Genomic DNA, 20,697 nt, shown 5'->3' with positions numbered 1-20,697 from the left:
GATAGAGAGGGAGGGAGGGAGATACATGGATAGAGAGGGAGGGAGATACATGGATAGAGAGGGAGGGAGATACATGGATAGAGAGGGAGGGAGGGAGATACATGGATAGAGAGGGAGGGAGATACATGGATAGGGAGGGAGGGAGGGAGATACATGGATAGAGAGGGAGGGAGATACATGGATAGAGAGGGAGGGAGATACATGGATAGAGAGGGAGGGAGATACATGGATAGAGAGGGAGGGAGATACATGGATAGAGAGGGAGGGAGATACATGGATAGAGAGGGAGGGAGGGAGATACATGGATAGAGAGGGAGGGAGGGAGATACATGGATAGAGAGGGAGGGAGATACATGGATAGAGAGGGAGGGAGGGAGATACATGGATAGAGAGGGAGGGAGATACATGGATAGAGAGGGAGGGAGATACATGGATAGAGAGGGAGGGAGATACATGGATAGAGAGGGAGGGAGATACATGGATAGAGAGGGAGGGAGATACATGGATAGAGAGGGAGGGAGGGAGATACATGGATAGAGAGGGAGGGAGGGAGATACATGGATAGAGAGGGAGGGAGATACATGGATAGAGAGGGAGGGAGATACATGGATAGAGAGGGAGGGAGATACATGGATAGAGAGGGAGGGAGATACATGGATAGAGAGGGAGGGAGGGAGATACATGGATAGAGAGGGAGGGAGATACATGGATAGAGAGGGAGGGAGATACATGGATAGAGAGGGAGGGAGATACATGGAAAGAGAGGGAGGTCATCAGCCCTTTATCTAGTTAGGAGCTCTCAAACAACCTCACTCACCACCTCACCAGCCACGCATGGCAGCATCCGTGTGTGTGAGAGAATCAGACCCTCAGCCTTGTCGCCTCTGTCTGCTTCAAAGCACACGCCTTCCTACTGTAGGAAATGAGATTTAAAAGCAATCCACAACAAGGCTAGGGGAATCTAATTAGGCTATATCATTTTGGCAATTTCATTAAATGTACTTTAGGGAAAGCTTCCTCTGGCCTTGTGGACGCGTCTACGTCAAGCTACTATCCCCCGTAGTAGGGAAGTTGACCTATCCTATTGGTCAGCTTGTGGAGAAAGAAACAGACTGTGGGACGATAGATTCAGTAGGCTACATAAAACAAACATTAAAAAGCAACCGATCAGAACGTTTAGACAGTAGACTACGATCAGAACGTTTAGACAGTAGACTACGATCAGAACATTTAGACAGTAGACTACGATCAGAACATTTAGACAGTAGACTACGATCAGAACGTTTAGACAGTAGACTACGATCAGAACGTTTAGACAGTAGACTACGATCAGAACGTTTAGACAGTAGACTACGATCAGAACGTTTAGACAGTAGACTACGATCAGAACGTTTAGACAGTAGACTACGATCAGAACGTTTAGACAGTAGACTACGATCAGAACGTTTAGACAGTAGACTACGCGCCAATGTGGTCGGATTTTGCCTAGGCTACTCTGAAGCAAGGTAAAACATGCCTCATATGTAGTAAAAAGTTCAGGTTTCAAACAATTTAAGTAGCTGTTTCAAAATGCGTACTGCCTCCAGCTCATTGCAAAGTGGTGTGTGACGCACTGATGAAGCCTGCCTTCCGTTGCCAACGCGAATGAAATCGCGCTTCAATTACCAGATGAGAAAAAATATATACTAGGTCTTTTTAATCGTGGCAAAAAAACTTTTTTTTTATCACAAGATTACGTTTAGATTTGTTGCGCACTGATTGGGCTTATGTCAGTCAGATGTTCCTCCCAAAGGCTCTGTCTGTATGATATATATATATATATATATATATATATATATATATATATATATATATATATATATATATATATATATATATATATTAGCTCTTTCTATTTCATGTGATGAATAACATACATAACGATTATACACTTTAATTTAATGCCACTACATTATGCAAATATCCCCACAGACGATACGCATGTCAAATGTATGTACATCAACTGGTATTTCCATCATTTTAATAGGCTATAAAGCATTATTTAGCAATGGGATTTTTTTCTTCTCCTGACAATTTTATTTATCGGCTTTTCTATTTTTTTTTTCGGCAAAAAGCAGTCTTACCGGCTAACGGAAACATTGGTGTGTTTTTTATTTTTTTATTTTTTATTTCACCTTTATTTAACCAGGTAAACCAGTTGAGAACAGGTTCTCATTTACAACTGTGACCTGGCCAAGACAAAGCAAAGTAGTGCAACAAAAAACAACACAGAGTTACATATGGGGTAAAAAAAACATAAAGTCAGAGATACAACAGAAAATATATATACAGTGTGTGCAAATGTAGCAAGTTATGGAGGTAAGGCAATAAATAGGCTATAGTGCAGAATAATTACAATAGTATTAACACTGGAATGCTAGATGTGCAAGAGATTATGTGCAAATAGAGATAATGGGGTGCAAAAGAGCAAATTAAGCTTAAGTTTTTAAGAGCAAATTAAGAGCAAATTAAGTGTGTGTGGGCTGCTGGAGCAGTGGAACAGTAAATATGTATTTATTTTTATTTTATTAGGATCCCCATTAGCCGACGCCAGTGGAGACAGCTTGTCTTACTGGGGTCCGACACATAATGGAAAAACATTACATGTCAGTACATACCAGAGCATATGAGCGGAGTGGAGCGGTGAGAATCTCAGCTCCTCGCTCACGGAGCTGTTCACCCCCCCGCTCCCCCCGCTCAAAGCCACATCAGGCCAGTCCGCTCATTATCGCTCAGCGCTCACGGAGCTGTTCACCCCTCCGCTCCCCCCGCTCAAAGCCACATCAGGCCAGTCCGCTCATTATCGCTCAGCGCTCAACGCAGTTTGCATCGCGCTCCACTCAAATCGCCCCCCCCCCGCTCGCTCCAAAAAAGGAACAAAATCTGCATGTATTTCACTTTTAGCTTAACCCACAGCCTTACTTTATCTCCCCGAATTTGTTGCATGCAGACTCATCTCGGATTATCCATTCTGTCTTGAAACGGGGATCTAACACTGATGCTAAAATGAGATGTTAATCAGTATAGTATATTCCATAGCGAATTGACACGTTGTTTGCCAATGTTTCTGCAAAAGCAGCGATGCACATTGGAAGTGCAGCGTGAGTGTAATCGGTGAGCAGGGATTTGATTTCTGTGACAGCAGGGAGGATCATCCCCAGGTTCCCCAGCTCCTTCTGCATTTTGTCTGAGGTCTGCTAGTGGTGTCAGCACACTGACAAGGTGCGTCAGCTGCCGTACTTGATTCAGGGTGATGTTAGCAACATTAGACTTGAGTTTGTTTTGCCATAACGGGTCTTTTTGGAACAACCGGATGAACGACTGAATCATCCGCAGCTGGCTGCTCCATCGAATGGCGCAGGCATTTGTGGGGCGGACACCTAATTGGTCGGTTTCCTCTGTGCTCTTGCGTACACTTTTCACCAGGTGCCCGACTTTCACTAACAGCCTATTAATGTTGTCGTGCTTGTTAACGGCGTTTTTGATCGCCAGCTGAAGCATGTGAATGGGGCATCTCAGATGTAAATTTGACAAAGTAAAGTACTGATTTATCATAGTTTCTTGGGGGGGTGTAGCCCGGTTGAGCTGCGCTGGCAAAGTGTTGCTATGGTGACCAGTGAGCTAAGATAAGACGGGGATTTGTCTAGCAGTGATTTATAGATGGCCTGGAGCCAGTGGGTTTGGCGACGAATATGTAGTGAGGACCAGCCAACAAGAGCGTATAGGTCACAGTGGTGGGTATTATATGGGGCTTTGGAGACAAAACGGATGGCACTGTGATAGACTACATCCAATTTGCTGAGTAGAGTGTTGGAGGCTATTTTGTAAATGACATTGCCGAAGTCAAGGATCGGTAGGATAGTCAGTTTTACGAGGGCACGTTTGGCAGCATGAGTGAAGGAGGCTTTGTTGCGAAATAGGAAGCCGATTCTAGATCTAACTTTTCATTGGAGATGCTTAATGTGAGTCTGGAAGGAGAGTTTACAGTCTAACCAGACACCTAGGTATTTGTAGTTGTCCACATACTCTAGGTCAGACCCGTCGAGAGTAGTGATTCTAGTCGGGTGGGCAGGTGCAAGCAGCGTACGGTTGAAGAGCATGCATTTAGTTTTACTAGTGTTTAAGAGCAGTTGGAGGCTACGGAAGGAGTGTTGTATGGCGTTGAAGCTCGTTTGGAGGTTTGTTAACACAGTGTCCAATGAAGGGCCAGATGAATACAAAATGGTGTTGTCCGCATAGAGGTGGATCCGAGCATCACCAGCAGCAAGAGCGACATCATTGATATACACAGAGAATAGAGTCGGCCCGAGAATTGAACCCTGTGGCACCCCCACAGAGACTGCCATAGGTCCAGACAACAGGCCCTCTGATTTGACACATTGAACTCTATCTGAGAAGTAGTTGGTGAACCAGGTGAGGCAGTCATTTGAGAAACCAAGGCAATTTAGTCTGCCAATAAGAATGCGGTGGTTGACAGAGTCGAAAGCCTTGGCCAGGTCGATGAAGACGGCTGCACAGTACTGTCTATTATCGATCACGGTTATAATATCGTTTAGGACCTTGAGCGTGGCTGAAGTGCACCCATGACCAGCTCGGAAACCGGATTGCATAGCGGAGAAGGTACGGTGGGATTCGAAATGGTCGGTGATCTGTTTGTTAACTTGGCTTTCAAATACTTTCGGAACGCAGGGCAGGATGGATATAGGTCTGTAACAGTTTGGATCTAGAGAGTCACCCCCCCTTTGAAGAGGGGGATGACCGCGGCAGCTTTCCAATCTCTGGGGATCTCAGCCGTTACGAAAGAGAGGTTGAACAGGCTAGTAATAGGGGTTGCGACAATTTCGGCGGCTATTTTTAGAAAGAAAGGGTCCAGATTGTCTAGCCCAGATGATTTGTAGGGGTCCAGATTTTGCAGCTCTTTCAAAACGTCAGCTGTCTGAATTTGTGTGAAGGAGAAGCGGGGGGGGCATGGGCAAGTTGCAGTGGAGGGTGCAGAGCTGGTGGCCGGGGTAGTGGTAGCCAGGTGGAAAGCATGGCCAGCCGTAGCAAAATGCTTGTTGAAATTCTCAATTATCGTAGATTTATCGGTGGTGACAGTGTTTCCTAGCCTCAGTGCAGTGGGCAGCTGGGAGGAGGTGCTCTTATTCTCCATGGACTTTACAGTGTCCCAAAACCTTTTGGAGTTAGTGCTACAGGATGCAAATTTCTGTTTGAAAAAGCTAGCCTTTGCTTTCCTGACTGATTGTGTATATTGATTCCTGACATCCCTGAAAAGTTGCATATCACGGGGGCTGTTCGATGCTAATGCAGTACACCACAGGATGTTTTTGTGCTGGTCAAGGGCAGTCAAGTCTGAGGAGAACCAGGGGCTATATCTGTTCTTCAGCCAAGAGAGACTGGCATGCATAGTATTAAATATTGGCCCTCTGATTACATTGAAGAGCAAGAGGTACCGCTCTGTTCTGGGCCAGCTGCAGCTTAACTAGGTCTTTCCTTGCAGCACTGGACCACATGACTGGACAATAATCAAGATAAGATAAAACTAGAGCCTGCAGAACTTGCTTTGTGGAGTGCGGTGTCATAAAAGCAGAGCATCTCTTTATTACGGACAGACCTCTCCCCGTCTTTACAACCATTCAATATATATGTTTTGACCATGACAGTTTACAATCTAAGGTAACGCCAAGTAATTTAGTCTCCTCAACTTGTTCAACAGCCACACCATTCACTACCAGATTCAGCTGAGGTCTAGAACTTAGGGAATGATTTGTACCAAATACAATGCTCTTAGTTTTCCAGATGTTCAGGACCAGTTTATTACTGGCCACCCATTCCAAAACAGACTTTAATACAACCACTGTACATTTAAAAAAAATAACAGTTTAAAAGCAGTGAGAGTGATGCAACAGATCAGAACGTTTCGCTTAAATCAAATCTTGCTTAGAGGTGCTACTGGACAATGAAATACAGTTAATTTAAAACCCAACAGAACATGAGAGAAATGCTTTTTTCAATGGCATTACGAAGTGTTTGTTAAATGTTGACTGCCTCTGCTCAGAGATAAAGGTGGGTGAGGTTGCAGTGCAACAGGCACTGGCCTTTCTCTCCTAACGAACAGCGCCTCCAGTATGTCGACAGAATCAAGCTTTTAGTCGTTAATATTAATTATCCTACATTATATTTGTCAAACATGACTGGCGATTGGCATATATATATTATTATTATTATTATTTTTATTATTATTATAATTTTTTTTTTTAGTCATTTAGCAGACGCTCTTATCCAGAGCGACTTACAGTTAGTGAATACATATTTTATATATATATTTTTATACTGGCCCCCCGTGGGAATCGAACCCACAACCCTGGCGTTGCAAACGCCATGCTCTATCAACTGAGCTACATCCCTGCCGGCCATTCCCTCCCCTACCCTGGACGACGCTGGGCCAATTGTGCGCCGCCCATGAGTCTCCCGGTCGCGGCCGGCTGCGACAGAGCTCGGATCCATTATATATATATATATATATATATATATATATATATATATATATATATATATATATATATGTGTGTGTGTGTATATATATATATATATATATATATATATATATATATATATACATACACACAGTGAGGGGAAAAAAGTATTTGATCCCCTGCTGATTTTGTACATTTGCCCACTGACAAAGAAATGATCAGTCTATAATTTTAATGGTAGGTTTATTTGAACAGTGAGAGACAGAATAACAACAAAAGAATCCAGAAAAACGCATGTCAAAAATGTTATAAATTGATTTGCATTTTAATGAGGGAAATAAGTATTTGACCCACTCTCAATCAGAAAGATTTCTGGCTCCCAGGTGTCTTTTATACAGGTAACAAGCTGAGATTAGGAGCACACTTTTAAAGGGAGTGCTCCTAATCTCAGTTTGTTACCTGTATAAAAGACACCTGTCCACAGAAGCAATCAATCAATCAGATTCCAAACTCTCCACCATGGCCAAGACCAAAGAGCTCTCCAAGGATGTCAGGGACAAGATTGTAGACCTACACAAGGCTGGAATGGGCTACAAGACCATCACCAAGCAACTTGGTGAGAAGGTGACAACAGTTGGTGCGATTATTCGCAAATGGAAGAAACACAAAAGAACTGTCAATCTCCCTCGGCCTGGGGCTCCATGCAAGATCTCACCTCGTGGAGTTGCAATGATCATGAGAACGGTGAGGAATCAGCCTAGAACTACACGGGAGGATCTTGTCAATGATCTCAAGGCAGCTGGGACCATAGACACCAAGAAAACTATTGGTAACACACTACGCCGTGAAGGACTGAAATTCTGCAGCGCCCGCAAGGTCCCCCTGCTCAAGAAAGCACATATACAGGCCCGTCTGAAGTTTGCCAATGAACATCTGAATGATTCAGAGGAGAACTGGGTGAAAGTGTTGTGGTCAGATGAGACCAAAATCGAGCTCTTTGGCATCAACTCAACTCGCCGTGTTTGGAGGAGGAGGAATGCTGCCTATGACCCCAAGAACACCCTCCCCACCATCAAACATGGAGGTGGAAACATTATGCTTTGGGGGTGTTTTTCTGCTAAGGGGACAGGACAACTTCACCGCATCAAAGGGACGATGGACGGGGCCATGTACCGTCAAATCTTGGGTGAGAACCTCCTTCCCTCAGCCAGGGCATTGAAAATGGGTCGTGGATGGATATTCCAGCATGACAATGACCCAAAACACACAGTCAAGGCAACAAAGGAGTGGCTCAAGAAGAAGCACATTAAGGTCCTGGAGTGGCCTAGCCAGTCTCCAGACCTTAATCCCATAGAAAATCTGTGGAGGGAGCTGAAGGTTCGAGTTGCCAAACGTCATCCTCGAAACCTTAATGACTTGGAGAAGATCTGCAAAGAGGAGTGGGACAAAATCCCTCCTGAGATATGTGCAAACCTGGTGGCCAACTACAAGAAACGTCTGACCTCTGTGATTGCCAACAAGGGTTTTGCCACCAAGTCCTAAATCATGTTTTGCAGAGGGGTCAAATACTTATTTCCCTCATTTATAATGCAAATCAATTTATAACATTTTTGATATGCGTTTTTCTGGATTTTTTTGTTGTTATTCTGTCTCTCACTGTTCAAATAAACCTACCATTAAAATTATAGACTGCTAATTTCTTTGTCAGTGGGCAAACGTACAAAATCAGCAGGGGATCAAATACTTTTTTCCCTCACTGTGTATATATATATATATATATGTATATGTGTATATACAGTGGGGAGAACAAGTATTTGATACACTGCCGATTTTGCAGGTTTTCCTACTTACAAAGCATGTAGAGGTCTGTAATTTTTATCATAGGTACACTTCAACTGTGAGAGACGGAATCTAAAACAAAAATCCAGAAAATCACATTGTATGATTTTTAAGTAATTAATTTGCATTTTATTGCATGACATAAGTATTTGATCACCTACCAACCAGTAAGAATTCCGGCTCTCGCAGACCTGTTAGTTTTTCTTTAAGAAGCCCTCCTGTTCTCCACTCATTACCTGTATTAACTGTACCTGTTTGAACTCGTTACCTGTATAAAAAGACACCTGTCCACACACTCAATCAAACAGACTCCAACCTCTCCACAATGGCCAAGACCAGAGAGCTGTGTAAGGACATCAGGGTTAAAATTGTAGACCTGCACAAGGCTGGGATGGGCTACAGGACAATAGGCAAGCAGCTTGGTGAGAAGGCAACAACTGTTGGCGCAATTATTTGAAAATGGAAGAAGTTCAAGATGACGGTCAATCACCCTCGGTCTGGGGCTCCATGCAAGATCTCACCTCGTGGGGCATCAATGATCATGAGGAAGGTGAGGGATCAGCCCAGAACTACACGGCAGGACCTGGTCAATGACCTGAAGAGACCTGGGACCACAGACTCAAAGAAAACCATTAGTAACACACTACGCCGTCATGGGTTAAAATCCTGCAGCGCACGCAAGGTCCCCCTGCTCAAGCCAGCGCATGTCCAGGCCCGTCTGAAGTTTGCCAATGACCATCTGGATGATCCAGAGGAGGAATGGGAGAAGGTCATGTGGTCTGATGAGACAAAAATATAGCTTTTTGGTCTAAACTCCACTCGCCGTGTTTGGAGGAAGAAGAAGGATGATTACAACCCCATGAACACCATCCCAACCGTGAAGCATGGAGGTGGAAAAATCATTCTTTGGGGATGCTTTTCTGCAAAGGGGACAGGACGACTGCACCGTATTGAGGGGAGGATGGAAGGGGCCACGTATCGCGAGATCTTGGCCAACACCCTCTCTCCCTCAGTAAGAGCATTGAAGATAGGTCGTGGCTGGGTCTTCCAGCATGACAACGACCCGAAACACACAGCCAGGGCAACTAAGGAGTGGCTTCGTAAGAAGCATCTCAAGGTCCTGGAGTGGCCTAGCCAGTCTCCAGACCTGAACCCAATAGAAAATCTTTGGAGGGAGCTGAAAGTCCGTATTGCCCAGCGACAGCCCCGAAACCTGAAGGATCTGGAGAAGGTCTGTATGGAGGAGTGGGCCAAAATCCCTGCTGCAGTGTGTGCAAACCTGGTCAAGACGAACTTGAAACGTATGATCTCTGTAATTGTAAACAAAGGTTTCTGTACCAAATATTAAGTTCTGCTTTTCTGATGTATCAAATACTTATGTCATGCAATAAAATGCAAGTAGAAGGATTACTTTATCCTATCCCAGGTATTCCTTAAAGAGGTGGGGTTTCAAATGTCTCCGGAAGGTGGTGAGTGACTCCGCTGTGGGGTGGGGTGGGGTGGGGGGGGGGGGGGGGTAGAAGGATTACTTTATCCTATCCCAGGTATTCCTTAAAGAGGTGGGGTTTCAAATGTCTCCGGAAGGTGGTGAGTGACTCCGCTGTGGGGTGGGGTGGGGGGGGGGGGGGGGGGGGGGGGGGGTAGAAGGATTACTTTATCCTATCCCAGGTATTCCTTAAAGAGGTGGGGTTTCAAATGTCTCCGGAAGGTGGTGAGCGACTCCGCTGTGTGTGTGGGGGGGGGGTAGAAGGATTGCTTTATCCTATCCCAGGTATTCCTTAAAGAGGTGGGGTTTCAAATGTCTCCGGAAGGTGGTGAGTGACTCCGCTGTCCTGGCGTCGTGAGGGAGCTTGTTCCACCATTGGGGTGCCAGAGCAGCGAACAGTTTTGACTGGGCTGAGCGGGAACTATGCTTCCGCAGAGGAAGGGGAGCCAGCAGGCCAGAGGTGGATGAACGCAATGCCCTCGTTTGGGTGTAGGGACTGATCAGAGCCCGAAGGTACAGAGGTGCCGTTCCCCTCGCTGCTCCAAAGGCAAGCACCATGGTCTTGTAACGGATGCGAGCTTCAACTGGAAGCCAGTGGAGTGTGCGGAGGAGGGGGGTGACGTGAGAGAACTTGGGAAGGTTGAACACCAGACGGGCTGCGGCATTCTGGATGAGTTGTAGGGGTTTAATGGCACATGCAGGGAGGCCAGCCAACAGCGAGTTGCAGTAATCCAGACGGGAGATGACAAGTGCCTGGATTAGGACCTGTGCCGCTTCCTGTGTAAGGCAGGGTCGTACTCTCCGAATGTTGTAGAGCATGAACCTGCAGGAGCGGGTCACCGCCTTGATGTTAGCGGAGAACGACAGGGTGTTGTCCAGGGTTGAAGTGTACCTATGATAAAAATTACAGACCTCTACATGCTTTGTAAGTAGGAAAACCTGCAAAATCGGCAGTGTATCAAATACTTGTTCTCTCCACTGTGTATATATAAATGTATATGTGTATGTGTATATATATATATATATATATATGTATATGTGTGTGTAATTAAAAGGCTCATTAAAGTTTGGCTACATTTCTGGCTCCTCCCCCATGTCAGCGTCCGTGTGGCCATGAGGCTGTAGCCAATACATATAGTCGGTCACCTGTAGGCAAATTATTTACATATGTTTTTCACAGAATACATAGTGTATTTCTGTTTATTAATCAATTGTATTGGCTATTTGGTTAATGGCCTTGGTGCCCTGGCAGATTGGACACCTCTTGAAGTCCAAATGGCTTTGCTCTTAAAAGCACGACAGTCTAAGCTTTGCAGGAGCTTTTTTCTTTGTTTACCAGGAAGTGTTTATACCTTTCTAGTATAACTTGTCTTGGAGCAGTGTTAGCCTTTTTAAAGTGATTTTCGATTGCGTATTTAGAAGATTGCTACTTGCGATAGAACTACGTTTGTGTGGGGTGTTATTTCAACACAGTAACAGATTAAACCAATTAGTTAAGGCTGCATGTGATCGTCCTGAATATTCAGCTTCTAATGAATTCCACTTCACTGCTTTAGTACATTAATGTTTCTGTCAGACCTTGAATCAAAGCAGAGATCAGGCATGAGGTTGTCAGATGTGTCAAGAATCTTTACGCTTACAAAAGTTTCTCTGTTGGTGGTCTGGGAAGAGAGAGGCTGTGGACTGCTCTACCTCTTTCTCTTTCCCTCTCTCTCTCTCTCTCTCTCTCTCTCTCTCTCTCTCTCTCTCTCTCTCTCCCCCCCCCTCCTCCTCACCTCTCTTCCTCTCTCTCTCCTTCCTCACCTCTCTTTCTCTCTCTCTCTCCCTCCTTTTCACTCTCTTTCTCTCTCTCTCTCCCTCCTTCTCACCTCTCTTCCTCTCTCTCTCCCTCCTCCTCACCTCTCTTCCTCTCTCTCTCCCTCCCTCCTCACCTCTCTTCCTCTCTCTCTCCCTCCCTCCTCACCTCTCTTCCTCTCTCTCTCCCTCCCTCCTCACCTCTCTTCATCTCTCTCTCCCTCCTTCTCACCTCTCTCTCTTCCTCTCTCTCAATTCAATTTCAATTCAATTTATGAGCTTTATTGGCATGGGAAACGTGTGTTAACATTGCCAAAGCAAGTGAAACAGATAATAAACAAAAGTGAAATAAACAGTAAATATTAACAGTAAACATTACACTCAGAAGTTCCAAAAGAATAAAGACATTTCAAATGTCATATTATGTATATATACAGTGTTGCAACAATGTGCAAATAGTTAAAGTACAAATGGGAAAATAAATAAACATAAATATGGGTTGTATTAAATTCTTTCCAATGTGTCAAGTAATTCTCTTTTTGTTTTCTCATGATTTGGTTGGGTCTAGTTGTGTTGTTGTTGTTGTTGTTGTCCTGGGGCTCTGTGGGGTCTGTTTGTGTTTGTGAACAGAGCCCCAGGACCAGCTTACTTAGGGGACTCCTCTCCAAGTTCATCTCTCTGTAGATGATGGCTTTGTTATGGAAGGTTTGGGAATCGCTTCCTTTTAAGTGGTTATAGAATTTAACGGCTCTTTTCTGGATTTTGACAATTAGCGGGTATTGGCCTAATTCTGCTCTGCATGCATTATTTGGTGTTTTACGTTGTACACAGAGGATTTCTGCATGCAGAGTCTCAATTTGGTGTTTGTCCCATTTTGTGAATTCTTGGTTGGTGAGCGGACCCCAGACCTCACAACCATAAAGGGCAATGGGTTCTATAACTGATTCAAGTATTTTTAGCCAGATCCTAATTGGTATGTCAAATTTAATGTTCCTTTTGATGGCATAGAAGGCCCTTCTTGCCTTGTCTCTCAGATCGTTCACAGCTTTGTGGAAGTTACCTGTGGTGTTGATGTTTAGGCCGAGGTATGTATAGTTTTTTGTGTGCTCTAGGGCAACGGTGTCTAGATGGAATTTGTATTTGTGGTCCTGGCAACTGGACCTTTTTTGGAACACCATTATTTTTGTCTCTCTCCATCCTTCTCACCTCTCTTTCTCTTCCTCTCTCTCTGTTTATTTCTCCCCCAAAGTGTCATCACTGCACTTTCTCCCGGCACAACAAATTTTAAATAGGAAAATGTCCGATTTTTATTTATACATGAGAAAGTGTGCTTGAATGAAGCAGTAAGGCCCGAGGGGGTGTGGTATATGGCGAATATACCACGACTAAGGGCTGTTCATAAGCACGACGCAACACGGAGTCCCTGGATACAGCCCTTAGCCGTGGTATATTGGCCATATACCACAAACCCCCAAGGTGCCTTATTGCTATTATAAACTGGTTACCAACGTAATTAGAGCAGTAAAAATAAATGTTTTGTCATACCCATGGTATACGGTCTGATATACCACGGCTGTCAGCCAATCAGCATTCAGGGCTCGAACCACCCAGTTTATAATAAATAATTGTATAAGGTTCGGGCGGCAGGTAATTTAGTGGGTAAGAGCGTTGTGCCAGTAACCGAAAGGTCGCTGGTTCTAATCCCCGAGCCCACTAGGTGAAAAATCTGTCTGTGCCCTTAAGCAAGGCACTTAACCCTAATTAACCCTAATTGCTCATGTACGCTCTGGATAAGAGTGTCTGCTAAATGACTAAAATGTACAATAGTTTGTTTGCATATTAGTTTTTTTCTGGATATACATTTTCAAAGGCACAATTTTACACATTTTAGACAACGTTTGTCTGTATTGAAAATTGGTTACCATTGACATAATTCTACAGTTGAAATGTCACCCTCAAAACAACAGCTAACACCAATGACTTGTGCCAGGTCTATGCAGGTAAATGAGAACTTACTCCAAGCCTTGCTATAATAAAGGAGACATGGGACGTCCAGTGAAATAAGACATAAACAGGTCAACATTCGCAGGGCCAGGTGGATTACCAGGACATGTACTCAGAGCATGCGCTGACCAACTGGCAAGTGTCTTCACTGACATTTTCAACCTGTCCCTTAGCTACCAAGACAAATTGTCAACTGATAAATGGCTAGAACAGAAACTCAGAATAGAACCAGATCAAAAACACAAGATCCAGAACCTTGTCACCTTGTGTCAGCCCAGACATAATATACCCCCTAGAGGCAGGTAGAGCCCCAGAAACACAGAGTTGGGGATTAGAGGAGGAGAAAGAGGCCAACAATATATTTGTAATAGAGCTGTGGCTGACAGGTGGTCCGGGTAAGACGTAGCAGCATAGGTGGATCAATGCATCTAGCTGTTTAAAGACCTCTATAGTTTTAATCTGAACTAACTGTGTAAAGACCTCTATAGATTTAGTCTGAACTAACTGTTTAAAGGCCCATTGTCATCACAAACAGTTGGGCTCCCGAGTGGCACAGTGGTCTAAGGCACTGCATCTCAGTGCTTGAGGCGTCACTACAGACCCCCTGGTTCGATTCCAGGCTGTATCACAACCGGCCGTGATTGGGAGTCCCATAGGGCGGCGCACAATTGGCCCAGCGTCGTCCGGGTTTGGCCGGTGTAGGCCGTCATTGGAAATAAGAATTTGTTCTTAACTGACTTGCCTAGTTAAATAAAGGTTAAATAAAAAAAATTATCACCCCATTCAAATGACCTCACATGTACACTACCAACCACAATCTAAATCAAAATAAGGTTCAGGTGTGCAGCAAGGGGTTTGGGGAGGGGATGGTCTGTGTTGTTTCAATAGGCTAGAATCACCTTGTCACTCTTCTTTTGTCTTCTAAACCAATGATTCGTTGGCAAGTTGGGATGTGTGATGTCACGTTTTGTGAAGAGTCTTTCAGGAGGAGCTGCCCTGCAAATTGAAGGTGATCATGTGATGCCGGCGGGCCTTTAATGAAGTAACGTACTCTCAAAAGGAAGGCCATGTTTACAGAGCAAAGTAAACCTCTGGTCTGGCACTGTAGGCTGTCAGCACAGCATCAGATCAACGCTCATTTCATCCCATTCCTTCACTATGCCCGGCCAGCCGTAGAGCTGAAGCTGTCCATGTCTATGATCCCAGCCAGCCGTAGAGCTGAAGCTGTCCATGTCTATGATCCGGTCATCAGTCTCTGTGTGTGGCCTGGTACATGGAGAAAGTGCTGCATCAGTTTTGGGGTTGGGACTGGGAGGCAGGCAGGGAGGTCTCCTCTGTAGTTGTTTGATAGTGGAGGATTCACAGGGGTCTTTAGAGGTGTCCAGCATCAGGGGTCTTTAGAGGTGTCCAGCATCAGGGGTCTTTAGAGGTGTCCAGCATCAGGGGTCTTTAGAGGTGTCCAGCATCAGGGGTCTTTAGAGGTGTCCAGCATCAGGGGTCTTTAGAGAGCATCAGGGGTCTTTAGAGAGCATCAGGGGTCTTTAGAGGTGTCCAGCATCAGGGGTCTTTAGAGGTGTCCAGCATCAGGGGTCTTTAGAGGTGTCCAGCATCAGGGGTCTTTAGAGGTGTCCAGCATCAGGGGTCTTTAGAGATGTTCAGCATCAGGGGTCTTTAGAGGTGTCCAGCATCAGGGGTCTTTAGAGGTGTCCAGCATCAGGGGTCTTTAGAGGTGTCCAGCATCAGGGGTCTTTAGAGAGCATCAGGGGTCTTTAGAGGTGTCCAGCATCAGGGGTCTTTAGAGAGCATCAGGGGTCTTTAGAGATGTCCAGCATCAGGGGTCTTTAGAGATGTCCAGCATCAGGGGTCTTTAGAGGTGTCCAGCATCAGGGGTCTTTAGAGGTGTCCAGCATCAGGGGTCTTTAGAGATGTCCAGCATCAGGGGTCTTTAGAGGTGTCCAGCATCAGGGGTCTTTAGAGGTGTCCAGCATCAGGGGTCTTTAGAGGTGTCCAGCATCAGGGGTCTTTAGAGATGTCCAGCATCAGGGGTCTTTAGAGGTGTCCAGCATCAGGGGTATTTAGAGGTGTCCAGCATCAGGGGTCTTTAGAGGTGTCCAGCATCAGGGGTCTTTAGAGGTGTCCAGCATCAGGGGTCTTTAGAGGTGTCCAGCATCAGGGGTCTTTAGAGATGTCCAGCATCAGGGGTCTTTAGAGAGCATCAGGGGTCTTTAGAGGTGTCCAGCATCAGGGGTCTTTAGAGAGCATCAGGGGTCTTTAGAGATGTCCAGCATCAGGGGTCTTTAGAGATGTCCAGCATCAGGGGTCTTTAGAGAGCATCAGGGGTCTTTAGAGGTGTCCAGCATCAGGGGTCTTTAGAGAGCATCAGGGGTCTTTAGAGGTGTCCAGCATCAGGGGTCTTTAGAGGTGTCCAGCATCAGGGGTCTTTAGAGGTGTCCAGCATCGGTTGTCTTTAGAGGTGTCCAGCATCGGTTGTCTTTAGAGGTGTCCAGCATCAGGGGTCTTTAGAGGTGTCCAGCATCAGGGGTCTTTAGAGGTGTCCAGCATCAGGGGTCTTGGTCCATCAGGGCCTTTACTGTTCATCTGCAGACGTATTCCAACAGATAAATCAGGAAAAAATATATCATTGTTACTATGAGGGGCAATGAATTCTGTAGTGCAAAAACAAAATGAAACCGCTTCTTTCAAATTCTGGCATTGTAATGTACTTGGTGTAAAACGGTTTGCATGTACACTACCGTTCAAAAGTTTGGATTCACTTAGAAATGTCCTTGTTTTCGAAAGAAAAGCAATTTTTTGGTCCATTAAAATAACATCAAATTGATCAGAAATACAGTGTAGACGTCGTTAATGTTGTAAATGGCTATTGTAGCTGGAAACGGCAGATTTTTATTGGAATATCTACATAGGCGTATAGAGGCCCATGTCCTGTGGTCCAATGGTATGTTGTGTTTGCTAATCCAAGTTTATCATTTTAAAAGGCTAGTTGATCATTAGAAAACCCTTTTGCAATTATGTTAGCACAGCTGAAAACTGTTGTGCTGATTAAAGAAGCAATAAAACTGGCCTTCTTGAGACTAGTTGAGTATCTGGAGCATCAGCAATTGTGGGTTCGATTACAGGCTCAAAATGGCCAGAAACAAATAACTTTGTTCTGAAACTCGTCAGTCTATTCTTGTTCTGAGAAATGAAGGCTATTCCATGCGAGAAATTACCAAGAAACTGAAGATCTCGTACAATGCTGTGTACTACTCCCTTCACAGAACAGCACAAACTGACTCTAACCAGAATAGAAAGAGGAGTGGGAGGCCCCGGTGCACAACTGAGCAAGAGGACAAATAAATAAGCGTATCTAGATTGAGAAACAGACGCCTCACAGGTCCTCAACTGGCAGCTTCATTAAATAGTACCCGGAAAACACCAGTCTCAACGTCAACAGTGAAGAGGCGACTCCGGGATGCTGACCTTCTAGGCAGAGTTGCAAAGAAAAAGCCATATTTCAGACTGGCCAATAAAAATAAAAGATTAAGATGGGCGAAAGAACACTGCACTTTTTCTTTGCAAAATTGTGAATCGTCCATTTTTATCACCAGTTAGAAATTTCTAGCCATTGGCTGCTAACAGCTGAATACTGCTATCTAACTGACAAACACAAAAACAGTCAACAACTTCGGGACTACAGACCCAAAGAAATCGTCTGTTCACCCTCTAGTGGAAAGAATTCCCAGTCAGGGGGAATACTAAGACAAAAGAAACATGACCGTGTGTAAAAGATAACGCATTAGTGCAGGAAATGAAGAAATGTATTAAAATGCTGGAAGTTAATGCTGTATTTAAACAATTAACTATGAAAATGAGCAAAAGCTGTGTGCATTAAGGAAATAGACGCCTGGCTCAAATAGAAGCCTGTCTCAAATAGAAGCCTGTCTCTAATAAGCTCCTGTTGTGTTCAGTGATTTAAGCAAATAAAGGCCCAGGCTATTAATTGAGGTTTTACGGTAGTTGCTTAACCAGTCAATGTTCACATCACCCAGAAAATAGACCTCTGTTAGCATCACACAATATCATTTACATAATTTAACAGAAGCTCTTATCCAAAACAACTTACAGGAGCAATTAGGGTTAAGTGCCTTGCTCAAGAACACATCGACAGATTTTTTTCACCTAGTCGGCTTGGGGATTTCGAACCAGCGAACTTTTGGTTACTGGCTCAGTACTCTTAACCACCTGCTGCCTATCAAGCAGCTAATACCCTTAACCACCTGCTGCCTATCAAGCAGCTAATACCCTTAACCACCTGCTGCCTATCAAGCAGCTAATACCCTTAACCACCTGCTGCCTATCAAGCAGCTAATACCCTTAACCACCTGCTGCCTATCAAGCAGCTAATACTCTTAACCACCTGCTGCCTATCAAGCAGCTAATACCCTTAACCACCTGCTGCCTATCAAGCAGCTAATACCCTTAACCACCTGCTGCCTATCAAGCAGCTAATACCCTTAACCACCTGCTGCCTATCAAGCAGCTAATACCCTTAACCACCTGCTGCCTATCAAGCAGCTAATACCCTTAACCACCTGCTGCCTATCAAGCAGCTAATACCCTTAACCACCTGCTGCCTATCAATCAGCTAATACCCTTAACCACCTGCTGCCTATCAAGCAGCTAATACCCTTAACCACCTGCTGCCTATCAAGCAGCTAATACCCTTAACCACCTGCTGCCTATCAAGCAGCTAATACCCTTAACCACCTGCTGCCTATCAAGCAGCTAATACCCTTAACCACCTGCTGCCTATCAAGCAGCTAATACCCTTAACCACCTGCTGCCTATCAAGCAGCTAATACCCTTAACCACCTGCTGCCTATCAAGCAGCTAATACTCTTAACCACCTGCTGCCTATCAAGCAGCTAATACTCTTAACCACCTGCTGCCTATCAAGCAGCTAATACTCTTAACCACCTGCTGCCTATCAAGCAGCTAATACTCTTAACCACCTGTTGCCTATCAAGCAGCTAATACCCTTAACCACCTGCTGCCTATCAAGCAGCTAATACCCTTAACCACCTGCTGCCTATCAAGCAGCTAATACCCTTAACCACCTGCTGCCTATCAAGCAGCTAATACTCTTAACCACCTGCTGCCTATCAAGCAGCTAATACCCTTAACCACCTGCTGCCTATCAAGCAGCTATTACCCTTAACCACCTGCTGCCTATCAAGCAGCTATTACCCTTAACCACCTGCTGCCTATCAAGCAGCTAATACCCTTAACCACCTGCTGCCTATCAAGCAGCTAATACTCTTAACCGCCTGCTGCCTATCAAGCAGCTAATACTCTTAACCGCCTGCTGCCTATCAAGCAGCTAATACCCTTAACCGCCTGCTGCCTATCAAGCAGCTAATACCCTTAACCGCCTGCTGCCTATCAAGCAGCTAATACCCTTAACCACCTGCTGCCTATCAAGCAGCTAATACCCTTAACCGCCTGCTGCCTATCAAGCAGCTAATACCCTTAACCACCTGCTGCCTATCAAGCAGCTAATACCCTTAACCACCTGCTGCCTATCAAGCAGCTAATACCCTTAACCACCTGCTGCCTATCAAGCAGCTAATACCCTTAACCGCCTGCTGCCTATCAAGCAGCTAATACCCTTAACCACCTGCTGCCTATCAAGCAGCTAATACCCTTAACCACCTGCTGCCTATCAAGCAGCTAATACTCTTAACCGCCTGCTGCCTATCAAGCAGCTAATACCCTTAACCACCTGCTGCCTATCAAGCAGCTAATACCCTTAACCACCTGCTGCCTATCAAGCAGCTAATACCCTTAACCACCTGCTGCCTATCAAGCAGCTAATACCCTTAACCACCTGCTGCCTATCAAGCAGCTAATACCCTTAACCACCTGCTGCCTATCAAGCAGCTAATACCCTTAACCACCTGCTGCCTATCAAGCAGCTAATACCCTTAACCACCTGCTGCCTATCAAGCAGCTGAAATGTATAGGGATTTATGTCCCCTATGCAGTCCAATGGATCTATTGAACAAGGCCAAACAGATCTACTCGTTGCTAGTGGGATCGTGCAATCGGTGAAACACAAAGGCCATAATAATTGCTACAAGACATGACTCCATTCATTTTTAGATCAGACTGCAGGCTCAATCAACCGACGATGCCATTGGTTGAAATAAAATAAAAATATCGCTATGGTCCATAATTATGTCTAAAACGCCTCTCCTCACTCATCATTATGTAGGGAAAAAACACCCCAAATACTGTCTAGCGGTGTGGACAGGATGTTGGGTCAAAGTTATCAAGACACCATCCATCCTGTTTTCCTCTGTGGACGAGCGAAGGGAAGAGTTTGTGTCTGCTTGATGCTATGTGGCTTCTAGGCTGTCACACAAATGCAAGATTACAACCACTTGATATGATGATCTGACTGTACTGCTGAGGGGGAAGGCTGTACACGACAGTGTGAAGCTAATATTTTGACGGAGAAACCTCTCTCTGACTGTAGTGCCTTGTGATGTGGAGGAATCAACCCTCTAACCTCCTCCCCCTCTTCCCCCACTCTCCTCCTCTTCCTCTTCAGGTGACCTTTAAACCAGACCTGACCACAGTGGAGGTCCATGATGACAGCATCCAAGGCCCTCTGAAGGTAAGACGGCTCTTCAGTCAGCCATCCCATGCAGTCAGTCAGCCATCCCAGGCAGTCAGTCAGCCATCCCAGGCAGTCAGTCAGCCATCCCAGGCTGTCAGTCAGCCATCCCAGGCAGTCAGTCAGCCAGTATTGAATGTTAACAGCCGTATGTCTGGTCTGCCAGGTTGGTGCTGTAGTGGAGGTGAAGAACCCTGATGGAGTGTACCAGGAAGCCTCCATCAACAAGCTGACAGACTGCAGTATATACACCGTTGGTGAGTAACGTTACAGTTGTCTTTCTCCTGAACAAAGTACTCTGGTGATATCTGCTCCACATCAATATTATCTGTCCTATTTTCTAAACTGTCAGTGAGTTTAGAGATCCTTGAAGTTGTAAT

At 45.1% G+C, this 20,697-nt stretch overlaps 1 protein-coding gene across 1 annotated transcript in view; it reads left to right on the top strand.

Moving 5' to 3' along the window:
• Positions 1 to 20,697, top strand: part of LOC311100941 (AT-rich interactive domain-containing protein 4B-like) — a 241,961-nt gene that overhangs the window by 56,912 nt on the left and 164,352 nt on the right. Inside the window, exons 4-5 of the mRNA XM_084141917.1 lie at positions 20,252 to 20,317; positions 20,484 to 20,570. Coding sequence (XP_083998043.1) covers positions 20,252 to 20,317; positions 20,484 to 20,570 — 153 coding nt within the window. The remainder of the gene's footprint in view (positions 1 to 20,251; positions 20,318 to 20,483; positions 20,571 to 20,697) is intronic.

This window comes from Coregonus lavaretus (assembly GCF_964263955.1).
Source record: "Coregonus lavaretus genome assembly, chromosome: 25".
Taxonomy (NCBI): domain Eukaryota; kingdom Metazoa; phylum Chordata; class Actinopteri; order Salmoniformes; family Salmonidae; genus Coregonus; species Coregonus lavaretus.
The sequence above is the reverse complement of the archived record's forward strand: the minus strand, read 5'-3'. Positions and strand labels throughout refer to the sequence as shown.